At 40.9% G+C, this 18065-nt stretch overlaps 2 protein-coding genes across 2 annotated transcripts; one reads left to right on the forward strand and one right to left on the reverse strand.

Annotated features, from left to right (window-relative positions):
- Positions 1 to 11668: 11668 nt before the first annotated feature.
- LOC122660915 (protein ROH1-like) lies at positions 11669 to 13189 on the forward strand. Its single transcript, XM_043856175.1, has one exon. The coding sequence runs from the start codon at positions 11867 to 11869 to the stop codon at positions 13133 to 13135; it is 1269 nt and encodes a 422-aa protein (XP_043712110.1). The 5' UTR covers positions 11669 to 11866; the 3' UTR covers positions 13136 to 13189.
- A 590-nt stretch (positions 13190 to 13779) lies between these two features.
- Positions 13780 to 15548, reverse strand: LOC122642829. Its single transcript, XM_043836437.1, has 5 exons — positions 15103 to 15548; positions 14560 to 14714; positions 14349 to 14415; positions 14065 to 14116; positions 13780 to 13965 (listed from the first exon to the last, which is right to left on the reverse strand). The coding sequence occupies exons 1-5, from the start codon at positions 15467 to 15469 to the stop codon at positions 13872 to 13874; spliced, it is 735 nt and encodes a 244-aa protein (XP_043692372.1). The 5' UTR covers positions 15470 to 15548; the 3' UTR covers positions 13780 to 13871.
- Between the last annotated feature and the right edge of the window lie 2517 nt (positions 15549 to 18065).

Here is an 18065-nt window from a genome sequence, read left to right on the forward strand (position 1 = left end):
GGCATACTTTGTTAACGGCAAAAGCTATGTCTGGCCGAGTCAAGGTTGCATACTGCAGTCCTCCTACAACACTGCGATAAAGAGTGGGATCTTCCATTGGTGTCCCCGCTTCCTTTGATAGGGAGTGGGTGGTGGCTATTGGTGTAGAGATCGGTTTACACCCAGTCATGTTGGTGCGATCAAGAAGATCAAGTATATATCGGCGTTGAGAGAGCTGCAGCCCAGTACTTTGTCTTTTCACACTAATTCCCAAAAAGTAGTGAGGTGTCCTAGGTCCTTGATGGCAAAGGTGGCGGCAAGTGTGGCAAGAAAGCCTGCAATAAATGTGGTGTTATTGCCTATGAGGACGATATCATCAACATAGACCAATAAGAACATAGTAGTGACGGCTGAGTTATAGAAAAACAGTGATGTGTCTGTTTTGGAGCCTTTGAAGCCAAAATCTTGAAGAAACATACTTAGTCGTTCAAACCAGGCCCGTGGAGCCTGTTTTAGACCATAGATGGGCTTATGAAGTTTGCAAACATGATTGGGATATTGTAAATCTGTAAATCCCTGTGGTTGAGTCATGTACACCTCTTCCTGTAAAACGCCATGTAGGAAAGCATTTTGTACGTCAAGTTGCCGGATTACCCATCCCTTGGAAATAGCCAGAGATAGAATAAGCCGAATTGTAGTTGGCTTAACAACAGGACTGAAGGTTTCTATATAGTCCAGACCCTCTTGTTGATGGAATCCTTTGGCCACTAAGCGAGCTTTGAATCTCTCTATAGCCCCATCGGCTAGGTGTTTGACCCTGTATACCCACTTACACCCTACTACATTCATTTTGGGTTGGTAGGGAACTAGAGTCCAGGTCCCATTGTGAATGAGAGCATTAAATTCCTTGTCCTTTGCATGACGCCAATTGGGATCTTTGGTGGCAGTTGTGTAGCACATTGGTTCCATTGAGTGAGCCACAGATTCGGTTAACAAGGAGATGGGTAGAGGATGGCTGGTTGTGAGCAAGACTTTGGGCCGCCTTGTGCCATCACGGGTCCTAGTAACCATAGGATGTCGTGGAGCTGGTGCTTGTGATGGAGCAAGTGGAGAGGGCAGTGGTACCAAGGGTAATGGTTCCATTGTATTGGTGGAATGTGTTGGAGCCTCGGTTCCTGCAAGTGGTGCCATTTGAGGAGCTGTAGTGGCAGTAGGTGAGCGTGGCGATGGTGTTGGACCAGTTGGTGGAGCGGTCTCGTGGTGGCCTAATGGAAATAGTGGAAGTAGTGGTGGAGGACCTAGAATGGAGGAGGGAGGAGAGGGTATGAGAACCTTATCCGTAGCCTCCTTGAATGGAAACCGGTCCTCAGCAAACACAACATGCCTAGATATGATAATTCCCCTGGTGCGCATATTGAGGCAAGTATACCCTCTGTGCCGGGAGCTATAGCCCAGAAAGGCATGAAGCTCAGACCTATAGTCAAGTTTATGCTTATTAAATGGTCGTAATAACGGGTAACATGCTGCACCAAAGACTTTCAAAGTCATATAATCCGGTTGGGTCCCAAACAGTTTGAATAAAGGGCAAACATTCCTAAGCACAACAGTAGGCAATCTGTTAATTAAAAATGCAGCAGTAGTAAATGCATAGTGCCAGTAATTTTTAGGAATGCTGGCATGAGATAAAAGAGCCAGCCCTGTCTCAACAATCTGGCGATGGCGTCGCTCAGCTGAACCATTCTGTTCATGTGTGTGTGGGCAAGATATCCGGTGTTCAATGCCATTTGCATCTAGGAAGTGAGATACAGAACGGTACTCACCCCCCCAATCACTGTGCAGCCGCTTAATTTTCCTGTCAAACAAGTTCTCAACAAGTAACTTGAACTTGGTAAATACATCCAATACATCAGATTTTTGTACTATCGAAAACAGCCATATAAATTTACTGAAATCGTCAAGGAAATGAACATAATAGCGATGTCCATCTGAAGAGGGTATGGAAGAAGGGCCCCATACATCAGAATAAATAAGATCCAATGGTCCAAATGACCTGTGAGCAGATGAATAAAATGGTAGTTTGTGGCTTTTGCCTTGTTGACAGGCATTACAAATATTAAACTCCGTTTTAGTACTAATAGGTAAATTAAAATGACTAGTAATCTGACGAACAAGGCGTAGAGCAGGGTGCCCTAGCCTGTTATACCACAAATTCAACGATGTCCTTTCGCCAATGAACCCCTGTGGATTCCTCGTAGCCTTATTTAGTGTGAACTGGTACAATCCATCCTTAGTGATGCCCTGAAGGAGGCACTTCCCCGTGCATCGATCCTTTACAAAGAAACTGTCAGGATGAAATTCAAATAGAACATTATTATCCTTGGTAAACTAAGAAACAGAAAGCGGGTTTCTTGTAATGTCAGGCACATGCAATATTTTAGGAAGAATCAAATCTTTGGGTGAAGAAATTATTTGAGTGGAGCCTGTGTGAAGAATTTTCAAACCTGAGCCATTTCCGACTTGAACCTGATCTGTGCCAGTGTACTCTGTTGAGAAACTTAAGTTGTCCATGTCAGCAGTGATGTGATTTGTTGCACCAGAATCAGGAAACCAAGTATTGTCAGTAGCAACTATTCTATTATAATCAACATTATTTGCAGCCAGTGGGGAAGCACCCTGAGTGGACTGGTAGGCATGATTAAAGCGTTGGCGACAATCAAGAGCTTTGTGGCCAACATGATTACAAACTTGGCATATAACCTGATTTGGAGAGTGGGGTTGTGGAGCTGCTGCCCCTTGATTTGGTTGACGGGGATAGCCGAATTTGTATCCTCCACGACCATTCCGACCACCCCAGTATGGGAACCTGCCACCACGAGGGGTGGAGGCACCACGATTGGATCGCCCACCCTTATTATCAGTAGTAGTAACAGTGTTTACTATGATATTTGTTTCAGATTTTTGGGCATCAAGAAGTCTGATTTCTTGTGTAAGGAGCATACCACGTAGGTCAGGGTATGAGATCACATCAGTGCGGGTGGTGATCGAAGTCACAAAGTCCTTATATTCTGAATCTAAACCAGCAAGAGTGTAGAGACACAGATCCTCATGACCTACAGGCTTACCAGCGGCTGCAAGTAGATTGGTGATTGATTTAACTTTCAACAAATATTCCTGTATTGTAGAGGATCCTCGTTTGGTTGTCTACAACTGATATCGAAGCTGCAACACCCGAGCAGTTGACAAACTATTGTAGGAGCTTTCGAGCACGCTCCAAACTTCATGTGATGTTGTGCACCCAATGATTTGAGTATGCACAGGTTCAGATAGTGATGAGATTAACCAGCTCATGATAAGCTGATCTTGTCGTTGCCAAGTGATGTAGGCTGGATTAAGTAGTGGTGTGACTATAGGTGCTTCAGTCCCCTGTTGATCTGTAGGAGATGTGTTTGCTACAGCAGGAAGATATTGAGGTGGGCAAGTGGAGACACCAGTGACCAAGTCATATAGGTCATATCCTCTAAGAAGAGGGACGAACTGTGACTTCCATAACAGGTAGTTTGAATCTGTTAATTTTATAGCAATGGCATGATTGAGAGATGGAAATTGAGAGAAAGATGAGGAAGCCGAGCCAATAGTGGGAAGATTACTAGCAGAGCCCAAAGAACCCTGGTCGAATGATACCATGTTTGAGTTTAAAGAAGTTGAAGAGAAGAGATCAGAGAAGAGAAGAACACAATAACGTTTTTAATGTGGTTCAGTTTCACTGGAAACCTACGTCCACAGATCTTGTATTTTTCCACACTTTTAGCCTTCATCTCTCCTCTCTATATATAGATTATTAGAGATAGGTTTGATGAGGTTACAATGGTTAATCTCATGAGATGGATAAATACAGCAGGTCTTATAGTTAGGATGAACTTGGTCATGATCCTTGAGCTTGGAGGAGTTTGATTGAAACTCAACAACTACAGCAGCCTTGTACGTTGAAGTAGGGATAACATCTGTGATGCTCTTATCCTTTGATCGGTTGAGCTCTTCAGGATTAGGTGATAATCCTTTGTGTGTGGTGGTGCTCTTATCCGTTAAGCCGTGGGACTCTTTTGGAGTAGTTGATAAGGAGAAGAGATTATCCTTATCTCTAACACATACTAAACACAGCATTAATATTTTCTAATTGCAATCCCTGAAAACAGAAATGGGGCGAAACTGCAACTCAAATGCTCTTATGCGCTCCCTCGCTCCGGTGGTTGGAATTGGTTTATCTGATTCCAAATGCGGATTATTTTTTGATTTGATGAGAAGTCACATTTTATTTTGGCGAATCTCCTGAGGCCCCTTGAGGCTATGGACGGATACAGCCGCCAGAGGATACACTTAGGGCGTGTTTGGTAACGATTCCGTTTTGAGAACGGTGTTCTTCGATAAAATGATCTTTTTCTGTTTCTTCTTCGAAAGATCATTTTTGTCCTACTGTTAGGCGTTTGGTAAACCTGTTCTGAAACTGTTCTCGAAATCATTCCTGAACCAAATGGTGTTTGGTAAAACATGGTCTGGGACAGAAATTTAAAACTATTGCCATTATTCTGATCTTAATCCTAATACCCTTGCTGCCTGTAACCTTTAGAGAAAGGACATGATAAAAATAAATGTCAACCAGTCTCTTTTTCTTTTGAACAAAATACATGAGTATCCCCAACATAAAGAAACCGAGTAAGATTCCCCCTAGTAGTAATTCCACCATTCAACAGTTAAAAATCCTAAATTTTGGATGCACTTTAGTTTTCCATATTAGACGCTACACAACTCAAGCCAAGTCTTCCAAGAACAGATTTATTGTGCACAAAGCTCATGTAAACCCAAACCACTACAGCTTTTTGGTTTACACACACGTGACCAGGGAATTAGAGAAATCTTTTTGTAACTAGGAAATTTACCTCTCCAAAAAACGAGCACTAATCAAATCCAGCTGAGAATACCCAATAGCTACCACATAAAAGATTCTGATTTTTTTTTTCCTATGAACACAGAGACGGTTACCGTACCAAACAAAAGAAATAGTGTATAGCTTCCATCTCTCTCTCTCTCTCAGAACATCCTCTAATGGAAACTGCAGATTTTCTAAAACTACATAAGATGAAGCATACAAATACAAATTTAAAGAAGAAAAAAAGAAGCATACAAATACAAATTTTAAAACAAGAATGAAGGAAAAAAACGAATTTACAGAAGAAGAAGAAAGAAGAAGAAGAAGAAGAAGAAGCAACAGAAGAAGAAGAAGAAGAAGCAGAAGCAGAAGAAGAAGAAGAAGAAGAAGAAGAAGAAGAAGAAGAAGAAGAAGAAACAGAAGAAGAAGAAGAAGAAGAAGAAGCAGAAGAAGAAGAAGAAGAAGAAGAAGCAGAACGAAGAAGAAGAAGAAGAAGCAGAAGAACGAAGAAGAAGAATACCTGAGATGCTCTTGAGTCTTGCGTCTTGCCATCAAGACGTCCAGCGGCCTTCCTTTTTTTTATCGTGGAGAAGCCTAAAGATTTTAAGATTTTATCGGGATTTCACCTACCAAGTTACCCTAAAATTGATCTTGGGAGTGAGAAACATGGGTAACCATGTTTCTCCAAACCAATCTCCAGACCAGCTTTGGTACCCGGTTCGTTCTTGGGAGTGAAAATCAGAATCAGTTTTGCCAAACATTAGATTCCATTTTTCTGGTCCCAAGACACTCCTGGGCTTGAAAAACAGCTCCCGAGATTGTTACCAAACGCGCCCTTAGGGGCTGACTCTTTTTTCCCTGAAGTGGTGTGGACGTATCTTATCAAGTGAGGATGGTTAAATGTCACAGGCCCTATCTGACCTACCCTACGTGCCAACCACCTCTTAAAGAACTTTAAAATAAAATCAATGTTTTTCATAAACAGAAAGAAAATCAAATTTTTGAAGGGAAAAGTTTGGGCAGACCACCGGCTTATCCCAAGTTAGTGCCCATTGTGTCACTCTCTTTTTCCCTTGAAATGACTCCCCTGCTTGGTCCCATGCCCTTGTTGGGCTATTGGGGTCGCCAGGTGGTTTATTGCATGCAGGTGGTGTGCTTATCTTATTATTATGGGGCGGGCCGATGAGGTGAGGCAAGGGGAGTCGAACGAATAAGCCAGACAAACCCGGGCCCATGTAAAAAACACCTGCAACCCATTTGAAACAGAAAAGATTGAGACCCATGAGAATCAAAAACCTTGTGTGAGTAGCTTCATCTGATGGAGAAGAGTGAACTCCAGACTCATACTTTTAAAGGCTTGATCTATTGTTAACTGACGACCCCTTGGGTTTAGGGGGTTGTTACAAATTCTGATCAAGGTTTCAAAAATCAGAATTGGATCAGTCAAATCAATCATTCAGACTGGAATCAGCCAAGGTCGACACAGAATGGACCTATGTGGAGAGTCCGATGTGGATCTCCCGATCTAATTGATTCGAATATTCGAAAGGTGGGCATATGGCGTCATCAGATATTGCATGACGAACGCAAGATGGCATCTAACGAACTAAAAAAAAACAAGGGTAATTACTATTACTCCCATACATAGCATATATTTACTAATACTCCCCCACAGAGAAGGAAGCCACAGGAGAAAAATATTTATAGTGAGGTTAGGGGCCGAAGACATAGAGGAGTTAACCAAGGGAGAGGAATAATTTAATTATTTATTTACAGTCCTTCTAGGTGTCACTAGATAAATGCTTCATTTTTTGCTACTTAACAATACCTACGGTTAATCCATTGGATTGAGGACCCCACATATATCTCAATAGCCAAATTTTAGTCCAGAAACAATATCTACCTAACAGTTGGTGAGTTGTGGTGCGCTTCATGCCCATGCTCACCAGAAGGTCTCGAGTTCGAATCTCCTAACTGTTACCTCCACCCCGGCCCTTAAGGAAAAATATATAATAGCTCCAAATTCCCAAAAAAAAAAAAAAAAAAAAAAAGAGTCCAAAGTAAATAAGGAAAATTGATGATCAAACTCTGATTCAAAGTTTGAGTAAAATTACCAAAATACCATCAAATGGAGATGAATATAAAATATAAAATGCTATCTTTTTTAATTATAGCTACTTCTCTACTCATTGTACGCTTCAATTATACCAATGAAATGTTTGTCTGGTTCTCTATCACATGGACTAATCCATGTACAACCATGTGATAAATAGTGAAACGTTACACTTCACTAGGCATAGTGACAGAAAAGAAAACACTTTTATTTATTATTTCAAATTAAAAATCAAACAGATTCCAATTTCCAACCCCAAGTAAAGTACAATTGACTTATGGGCTCTCATGGGCCTGACAAGTATCCAACCTTACTTTATTTCCTATGCCTGCGTACTTCAACTGGGCCTGAATATTTAGACCAACTGTTCATTGGAATATACGTTCTGGGCTTACAAGCCGGGCCTAGTTTCACATATGGGCCTAATTACTTGACCCATTAAAATCAGTATCTAATAAATAACTTTTTTTTTTTTTTTAAAACTCGAATATTATCTAGGATCCAGGCCAGCCCTTATGATTTTATTAAATAGAATCCAAAGAATAAAGAAAACAATGAGGAAGACATTCCCGCCTAACCCCAAGTGCAAGCGTAAATATTATCGCCCACACACTCAAAGCAAGAGCTCACCACCAAACCCAAATAGATACAAAATTATAATCTTAAAACTGAAAGACCAATTGCATCCTTGCGAGAGATCGTTCAGAGATCCTGAGGTAAGCTACAATCTCCGTGAATAACTTGTGGGTTTACCTTTTGTGTGTATGTGTTCATGAGGAAATCTAAATTAAGCTAGCTACAGCTTAAAGCCAGTTCATTAGACAATCTAGTTGGCAGAGCATATATCTAATGCGGGCCTAAGGAAATTTGAAGTTAATACAAGAAATAAAAAGCATGGCCCAAGCCTATAAATAGAGATTATCTTTGTTTGTAAAGGATATAAATCAAAATTTAAGATGCAATGAAAAGATTTATAATTTTTTTCTTTCTTTCTTTTGTAGAACCATGAGAACGGATTTCTATATTTTAGATTTAATTAAATTGTGTCGTGAGAATAGGATTATCTCTTTCATTAATTAATACACCAAGTGGGCCAAAGGTGGGGATTGGAGATTAGAATGGGTGGAAGCTGTAATTTTATTGATATAAAACAAGTATTAAGTATTAACGTAACTTAAAGGACAAAACAACAATAATGCAAGAGGCTTATAACCTTATATATATGAGAAGTGTAAAAAGGCAAAGGGAAAAAAGCTGGGTATGCTAGCGGTATATCGTATGCTAGCACCATATGTGTGTATCTCTATCTTCATCTCTTTGAGGGGTAAGGGAGTCATCTCAAAATGGTGCAGAGAGAGAGAGATAGACATATAGGGTGGTAGCAAACCGTATACTGCTAGCATAGCCATACCTCTCCCATATTGATTAATTTTCCCCTAGTCATCTTCACCAACTAAAGTGTTCACAAGCAGTTTTCTTTTTCTTTTTTAGTCCAATGGACAAGTAGTTAAGGTTTAAAAACTTAGAATCAAGTACAAGATCGGTCTTCATCAATTTTGGTCCAAATCATCCTGGAAAAGATCAGACTCAGCCTAATTCGATCGGACTGGTTGAACCAACCAAAACCAATCGAAGTCCCTTTTGATTCTGGTTTTAAAAAATCATTAAATTACCGAGATCGAACAGACCAGGCCGGTCGATAAGATTAGCCGAAACTCATGGTTTGGATCAAAATCGAGAAGGAAAGAAAAACAATTAAAGCCAATGAAATTCAAAATGTACTTATATTTTTCTCCAAATTTATATATGTAAAACCAAAACTGTGCAACCATTAAGGGTATGTTTGGTTGGCAGAAACGAAAAAATTCAAAATTTTTTTATTTGCTCATAAATCAAGGATTGTATCATATAACAAAAAAAACCATGATGATACAATGATTGATTTATATGTCTATCTCTCTCCTTAAATTGAAAAAAAATAAATTTTTTCTTTTCTATCTATTTCTTGTCAAAAACTCAAAATAGATGGAATACTTTATTAATCTGGTTTTAATATGATCAAATATGTGCAATAAAATGAAAAACCATGGATTTAGGAATTAGTATTGGAGTGGCCATGTTGGCCAATACCTGATTGGTGATACAATATTTTAGGGGTAAAATATATTTAAAAAAAAAAGGAAGAAAGAACGTCACTCAGTCACGCAATGAGGTGTGTACCTATACCCAAACACAACCATGCATGAAATGATCGGCCCATCCCCTAGTCCTTTCTACCTTTCCAGGGGATGCACCGATCATTTCAGGTGCAGTTGTGTCTAGGCACAGCGTACATACCGCACTAAGCGACCGAGTGGTGTTCCTTTTCCCTTTAAAAAAAAGGAGATCAAAATTTTGAGGGCAAAATCATCCGATCAAGTCTCGATAATGGTGGTGACTGATACTGATGTCGATATCTATTTCTATTTTATTTCTATAAATAAAAAAATTATTTCCTTCATATTTCTATCAGAACCAAGAGTTTGACGTACGCCAACACTCCCATGTTTCTATTTCTCTGCTCCTCAAAACAAAGAAGGGGAGAAGCAAAGATATTTTGAATATGAGGCGGAGAGATAAAAATGATAAACTCATGAGAGTGCTTCACATTTTTCCCATTTCTCGTTATTTCTACCCAAAAAAAAAAAAAAAAAAAATCTCTTCCTTCCTTTAATCACTTAAAATCTTAAATCGTAACAATGGGAGATGGGCCCGACAGCAGGCTGGGCGGCGGAGGAAGTGTAAGCCCATTTGACTTTGCTGGAGGTCACTAGTCTTTGTTTTGGTGACTTTCGTCACAAGAAACTTTTCCAATATAGAGAGAGATATCATAATCTTGATATGCACCCCACGTGTTGTCTGAAATGTACATCTCCACCGCCAAAATGGAATAACTGTTCAATGATCGAACAGTGTGGGCCGGCCAGCCGGCCGTGGTGAGCCGTGTCGTCTTCTATAAAATAAAATAATAAATCTGGAAAAAAAAGAATGAAAAATACGAGAAAGTGCTTGTAGAACGAATTGGAACGTGCGTGCGCGTCGTTCAGGGGACCGAAGAGAGAGATAAAATGAGCATTTTGGCGTATCTACTTCTGACATTCTACCAGGTTGTCTATCTGCCAAGTAGCACCTCTGTCCTGCTCACTCAGCATTGTACCACTTCCGATTTCCCATAACTTCCACCAGTCCGGCCAGCTGACGTGGCTATTAAAAGGTATGTGACTAAGGTTATACGTATTGGTATGGGAGGTGGTATGGTATCGTTATGCCAGATATCGACATACTTCAAGCCGTTCTCTTACGAGAACCGTTATAGTATGCCAGATGACGCACGAATGGAATCCAAGAGAGTTAGTGGATTCCATATGTGTGTCATCTAGTGTACAAGAATGGTTCTTGTACGAGAACCTGATCCAGCCTAAAACAAAAAAATAAGATGGCTTTGGGTAATTGACACAATTTTTTACTGGTTGGATAATAAAGGGCCAATCACTTCATATATTAATGTTCTTAAAATTAGGATCTAGTCTCATTTACTTATGTGCAATCCTGTGTCAAGACGTAAGAGCTACGAGTCTGACACGATCGGGTGGCGTTCTTTTTCCCAAATCTCATCTTAAATACTTAAAGAGAAAAAGAAGGTTACCTGGTCACTGGGAACCTCTGCCCAAACTAAGGAACATGCAAAATTGTTATCCCACCCTTGTGAAACCATCCCATCCACGTTGATATCCATGCATGTGCTCTCATTGGCCCCCGCATTGCTGCAGAGGCTATGCGACCAAGCAAGTGATCTCTTGCCCATACTTATAAGTGTTTCTTTATAATTTCAACATAATTCGTAAATGATTTTGAGTTCTAATCTCAAACACTTCTTTGACACATAATCGATCGCTTTTCCTTACAATTAGTTCATAAACCTTATATAAGTTATGGCTATAAAGTATTAACTAACCCTAAAGTAGTGAATGGAGGGTGTTTCCTACTTGGCAATAGGGGCTATGCAGGCAGGCGAGAGTCAATGAGCACCAAGGTTCAAAATCCAGGTATCGGACTCGGTATCGGTCATTGCCAAAACCTTTCCAGATCGGGATCAATCAGTACAAATTGGTCAGGATCGGTCAAAAACCCCCCAAAATCGTTTTTTCATGGATCGGGTCATGTATCGGCCAAATTTAGTGGGAGTTTTGATCTCGGGATCGGATCGATCGATATTATCCCTATCGGATTGGTCAATATCATTTGGTAACGATCAGTGATCAATATTGGTCAAGATAATATAAAAAATAAAATAAAAAACTTTAAAACTTTAAAAAGATAAAAATAATATTCAATCGGATCAATCAAGGATCGGCCAATCCGATCCGAGATTCAGAACCATGAAATTGAGCACCCCTATATGTTCATCAATAGGGGCAAAGAGAGAGGTCATTTACAGAGGGAGAAGAGAGATAGAAAGCCATCTCATCTCATCTAGTATTGGTACAAGTCAGTTTGGGTTATAACGGGCCGGTCCTGATTCGGCCCAAAATAGAGAAGCATTGATTTTACCGAAAAACCCTTCCAACCCAGGAGGAGAGACTTGGAGAGACTAGTCCAGCATTGGGAGAAGAAACGGTCTCTGCACTCCATTTCTTCCACCCAAATAAAGCTCGCAAAGAAAGCTATCTATAGACACATATATAACTGTCAAAGCTATTCTTCGTCTCATCCTTCTCTGTCTCTGCTTCTCTTCCTCGTTTGACTCTCGCAATCTTCTCTATAACCTCTCCATTCCCTATTTAATAAAAGAAGAAGGTCAGGAGAAAAAAATGCCCGCAACGGAATTCCAGGGTTCCTCCGTTCCCTTAGGATTTTTAAGCCGGCCGATCCTCAGTATCCGCAGAAACCAAATCGTCTCCATGGAAGGAAACTCAGACCAAGATGATTTCGAGCTCTTTCAGAAACATGTCTCCGATCGTTTCCTCGATCTCTCCTCCTCCCTCACCACCACTACCACTACCACTACCACCTCCTCCGACGCTGCTGCCTCTGCCGCCACCAGCAACGATGTCGACAACTTCCTTTCCATCGCTTGGCTCCGGAAGCTTCTCGACGTATTCCTCTGTTGCGAAGCCGAGTTCAAGGCTGTCATCTTCCTCGGCCGCGACGCTTCCCAAATGTCCAAGCCTCCCCTTGATCGCCTTACCCCTGAATTGCTCGATCGCACGGTCAAAGCCCTCGACATCTGCAACACCATCACCCATGGCATCGAGATGCTCCACCATTGGCAGAAACTGGCTGAGATCGCACTCTCGGCACTCAAACAGAGTCCTCTAGGAGAAGGCCAGGTTCGGCGTGCAAAGAAGGCTTTGCATTCGCTGCTCTCCTCCATGACCATCGACGACAAGGACGCTGCGACCAGTAAGATGGCGGAACGGACGTGGTCTTTCGGCCGGAGAGGGTCAGGTTCCGCTGCCATAGCCGCCGCTGTTTCCAAGGAGCGGAGACCTGCCGGGCCTCCCCGGCTGTTCACTTCGTGGAGCGTTCCGAAGAACTGGTCAGCTTCCAAGCAAATCCAAGCGATGTCCTCCAATCTGGTGATACCACGTGGGACGGACTCTACAGGAATGGCCATGCCAGTCTTCATCATGAGCACGGTTCTGGTGTTCGTGGCGTGGACCTTGGTGGCGGCGATCCCGTGCCAGGACCGGACCGGACTCCTGACCCATTTCGCTCTGCCTAGGCAGCTGGGCTGGGCGGGACCCATAATTGGGTTGCAGGAAAGGATCTCAGAGGAGTGGAAGAAGAAGGAGAAGAAGAAATCCGCAGGGTTACTGGACGAGATGCAGAGGTTGGAGAGGTGTGGGCAATCGTTGATGGAATTGACGGACTCGATTCAGTTCCCGGCGGAAGAGGAGAAGTTAGAGGAGATAGGTGTGCAGGTGACTGAGTTGGCGGAGATGTGCAAGAAGATGGAAGAAGGTTTGCTTCCCTTGCAGAGGCAACTCAGGGAAATGTTTCACCGGATCGTGAGAAGCAGGACAGAGATCCTTGGTGTCTTGGAACAAAACGATAAACATTCCTCGCTGGTTTTGTAACCAAATGGGTAACAGACAAATATTCCTTGGAAATTTTAATTCAATCTTTTCTTCTTCTTTTTTTAATGTATAATCTTCATGTTCGTAATGCCATTATAGATATAGCTGATAGCCCATCAGGTCATGTGCTTCATCGAGCAAGATTTTTTTTTATCAAAGGATTCTCACTTCAATCATGGTGAACAAAATAAACAATCTGGGCAACCATATAGAAACTGCTTGTGAAGATAACACCGTCAATGCTGGAGAAAGCTAGAAAACCAAATCATCAAAACAGAAGCAAGAATTTCTCTCCTATTGCACTGAAGTATAATACTGGCCATGTTTTGGTGAACTGAAACCTGCTAAGATTTTGCTGCACCAAAACCTAAAACAACAATAAACCCACACCCATTAAATCTTTAGGACTCAATGTACTAGTTCATCATCAAGAGATCCTGGACTAGACTGAAAACAAGCTAAGATATAACAATCTTTTCTCACATAATCCTACAATCTACACCATAATACAGAGTAAATTATCTTCTTACGTATTTCGAGGATGCTTATGCTCGCCATGGCTCTGATCTGTGGATCAATATCGAGCATATCAGAGGCTATAAAAAGGTCAGCTTATCAGATTGGAGAGAGAGAATTGCTTCTTTTTTCTTTCTGGCAACCACTTTACTTTTTCAATGATTGAAAGCTGATGAATAAACATGAATCTTCATGAGTTCATGAGAGCCTTTCTATCCCTTCAATTTGCAGACTTCTTACTCCAAAGGCCCCGGCTAGGCTTTAGTATTTGTTTCAGTAGAGTCATTTTTGGAACATTCCAGTGCTCTACATGCCTGATTGAAAACCAACAGAGTTAACAGAATTATTAGGAACTGGATTGGATAGAGGGAAAATAATATGAATTTTCTGGTCTCATCTCCATACAACTTCACCTGCACACCCTTCCAGATTGATCGTCGAAGTAATATTCTGTATATCCAGTAGCTGTAGGAGAATTAAAACACAAAACAAGATTAACATAATGATGAGTTTGAGATCTAAACGGTCTAAATTAATGGCTGATTCTAAAGTTTCATGGGCTGGTGATTGCATATATCAGCCAGGGAAATAAAAGTCTAAGCATCATCTTCATATAATTAGAATGATTATCCTGAAGAATGAAAATTTAAGATGAAATATAGTTACTCAGTAATTTGATTGGCAGAGCCAAGCATACCTGAAAGAATGGGCCTCCATGGAAACGACAAGATGCAACTGAAACGCCAATGTCCAATTCCCTTATCCTGTAGCAGTGTAAGATTGGATATCACCAGTTTGCTCAAATTATATAACTATATACTTCTCCTCCATGGATTTGCTTAGTTTCTTAGTTCAATTGGGTACAGTACAGCAGTAGAAAGCTAAACTGGGTGAAATGCTGGACTCACCTCAAAATTTTCCCACCTCATAAGTTTCATATTTGACTTTTCAATTAAGGACCCAAAATTAGAACAGTTCCTTTTGAAACGGCGAAGCCCTCTGAAGGAACCTGCTGGATCAGCAAATTCACAGTCCTCTTCATATGCAGCGAGTGTCAGATTTCCTGAAAGTCATATAAGATTGCCCAGTTAGAACACAAGTGCTACTTCAGTAAGCATAAAGAACTTACATTCTTCTTCAACCTAGAGTAGGTCGATCTCCATATGTAGTTTGAATTCAGTGAACCCGTAAGGAAACACAAACCTTTAGGGTTGTCCAGAAGTTTGATACTACATGTATCTCAGAAATGTACAAATTCAAAATCAATTGTGAACTCAACAATAAGAAACTGGTCTCAGGTCGCTGAGTTTCAATTGGGGATCTCCAATTGAAAAAAAAATTCAATTATCTTCAGAAGGATCAACAAATATATATATATATATATATATATATATTCCCTGGCATCAACTGGCAGAAATATCAGTTCCAATTGAGATCAACAAAGTACAAACCTGTAACAAAATACGATCTTTGGAAGTCGTCCTTAATGGTTTCGACAACCTGGGTACGATCAACCACTCCCTGCCCATCTTCCTCAAGCTCAAGATCCGTGCCGGGAGCTCCAGCATTTGACGGCGAACGGACAAACGATGCTGCAATCCCAAGTAGCTCGGAGCCATACCAGGCCAGCCTGAGTAACACGTTGTCGGATTCGGAAGTTGGATTGATGGATGAAGTAGAATTACTTGTTGGGGTTTGGTTTTTTTCACTACACCTGAAAATGCAGATTTTTGGTCGAGACAGTGATCGGAAAGTGACACCTCTATGATGGGAGTGGAAGTGGGGACTAACAGAACTGAAGGATACTACGGAAGCCATTTTCAGGGACAACCGTCGGTAGTTGAAGGGTGGGCGTTGGGAGTCTAGGGACTTTGGGTGACTTCTGGTGGTCGAGAGTTCGCGGTTTCCAGTTTCCAGTTTCTTGTTTGAAATGAAGTGGAACGCCGAGCGAGCGAATGGTAGCCACTAACTAGAGATTGCCAAGAATTGTGCTTTAGTTCAACTCTTCCACGTGGCTAAATTTTGGCTGTACCTTCCCTCCTTCTCTTTGGTACGGATTTTAAACTCAGAATGAGGATCCGGATTGATAGGATGGGTGAGAAATGGATCAAAATCGGCCCAAAATTGTTAGATTTTGGATTGAGATCGACCGGATGCGGATCCTAATTTTAAAACCCTGGTTTCTGATGACAGTGAGATTAAAGAAGATTTCTACCAAAAAAGGAGTAAAGAGATTAAAGAAGAATTTTTTATTTTTTTATTTTTTTATTTTTTTTTTTAATGACAAGAAAAACTTTCATTAAGCAAGTCAAATGAATATGCATCTTACACACAACAGTTTAATTTTGTAAGCTTAGTTTTTCTAGCCGAATCATGGGCTACCCACCACTAAATATTTTGACTGACTTGAGAGAGTTTAGTGTTTGTCAACCTTGACACTCCGTTTGTTTCAGGGAAATTTTACTTGAAATTTTTCACTTCAAAAAATTTGACATGTAAGATTTTACGTGTTAAAAAGTAAAAAAAAAATATTGAAAATTTTGTCGACATATAAAATTTTACATTTATGAAGTAAAATTTACCAAGGAAAAATTCTCAGGTAAAAGTTTACGCCGAAACAAACAGAGCCTAAAGTGAAAAGATCCCTGTTATGTATGTCTCGAATTCTTGGACCCGTTTCGAAGAATGACCCGCTCTGACACTTTTGGTGGCGACCCGAATAGAACTTTTTTTGAGATTTGTGATGGATCAACCCGGATCCGATGGAGGAGTATTTATGTTCCTTACCCGCTTTATTGTAAAGAGAGAGTAAGATTTGGGGTTTTCGTTCTAGGGTTTCTGAGAGAGAGCAGCAGTACCGATTTGGGTGTTCTTGAGAGTTTCATTGTAATCTTTTCTCCGATTTGCATAGTGAATCATCTTCGTCTTCGCCCGTGGATGTAGCACACCATACTGGTGTGTGAACCACATTATATCTCTGTGTTCTTTTGCTTTGTTCTTGTTTCTTTTCGTGATTTTGTTGGTGTTTGCTATAACAAACTGGTATCAGAGCTCTTGGTTGCTTCGATCACTGCATCCATGGCTCCTGCATCAACGAAATTTGATATTGACAAGTTCGATGGGAGCATTAGCTTCAGCTTATGGCAAGTTCGAATGATGGCTGTTCTTGCACAGCAAGACTTGAGGGAAGCCCTACTTGGGAAGGCGAAGAAACCTACAACTATGTCTGAGGAGGAGTGGAACAAGATGGATATCAAAGCCCTTTCGGCTATCCAGTTATGTCTTTCAAATGATGTTTTGCAAGAAGTTCTCTCAGAGAAGACGGCTGCTGAGTTGTGGGCGAAGTTGGAGAACCTGTATCTCACCAAATCCCTTACCAATAGGTTGAGATTAAAGCAACGTTTGTATACCCTTCGTATGGGTGAAGGTAGTTCACTTAAATCCCATATCTCTTATTTCAATTCTATTGTTACTGATTTGAAAGCAGTAGATGTAAAAATTGATGATGAAGATTTAGCTCTGATACCATGTTAGGATATCCACGCATAAGGCAAAAAAAAAAAAAAATAGTCCCACATCAGATACGAAAGAGGATGTGGGTGGGTTAATAGGTACTTGGGCACCCTCTCCTTAACAGCTAGCTTTTGAAGATGAGACTCAAGTCCTTAACAAGTGGTATCAGAGCCGGGGCATGAAAATTTTCGTTTGGCCGAGGGTTCTCGGGGTTTGATCTCAGGCTCCACGTCAACTCCCGCGTGGAGGGGGAGATCGGAATCTCAGGCTCCACGTGTTTGCCATCCGCGTGGAGGGGGAGATTGTTGAGATATCCACGCATAAGGCAAAAAAAAAAAAAAAAGTAGTCCCACATCGGATACGAAAGGAGATGTGAGTGGGTTAATAGGTACTTAGGCACCCTCTCCTTAACAGCTAGCTTTTGAGGATGAGACACAAGTCCCTAACAATCCCTAGATCGCCCTTTCTTACTGTTCTATAAAAACTAATCCACTATTTCTTAACAATCCGTCTAAATTTTTGTCTCCTCCCATCCCCGTTTCTATCCTGCTTGTAACCATTGTAATAGTAGTCCTTCATTTTCGCATCTTCTGCATTCAGTCATGCATGATTCATAAAAACCGACAAGAAGACAGGGGTTAAGAAGAAAAACTGATGGCCAACCTGAATGCCTCAATTTGTTGGTCATAGACTCATAGCTACCTTCACATATAGTCACAAGGCGATCCATAGGTGAAGCCTTTGGTAAATATCAACCAAGGACACATCTGATAGAGAATCATCAATTGAAACAGTATTTGGAGAGGGAATAGATGGGAAGGGGATGACATTAGACTCATAAACATATCATGATATTAACGAAATCAAATGATAAGGAATTAAGGATTAAGATTCCTACATT

The sequence above is a fragment of the Telopea speciosissima genome, chromosome 1 (genome assembly GCF_018873765.1).
Source record: "Telopea speciosissima isolate NSW1024214 ecotype Mountain lineage chromosome 1, Tspe_v1, whole genome shotgun sequence".
NCBI classification, from domain to species: Eukaryota; Viridiplantae; Streptophyta; class Magnoliopsida; order Proteales; family Proteaceae; genus Telopea; species Telopea speciosissima.

Excerpts from the sequence above, each read along its gene's own strand:
- LOC122642829 (XM_043836437.1), bottom strand. The coding sequence starts at position 15,469 with ATGGCTTCCGTAGTATCCTTCAGTTCTGTTAGTCCCCACTTCCACTCC. Across the intron at positions 14,715-15,102 it reads AAGATCGTATTTTGTTACAG|GAAATCTGACACTCGCTGCA; the intron begins GTTTGTACTTTG and ends TATGACTTTCAG. Across the intron at positions 13,966-14,064 it reads CAATCTGGAAGGGTGTGCAG|GCATGTAGAGCACTGGAATG; the intron begins GTGAAGTTGTAT and ends GTTTTCAATCAG.
- LOC122660915 (XM_043856175.1), top strand. The coding sequence starts at position 11,867 with ATGCCCGCAACGGAATTCCAGGGTTCCTCCGTTCCCTTAGGATTTTTA.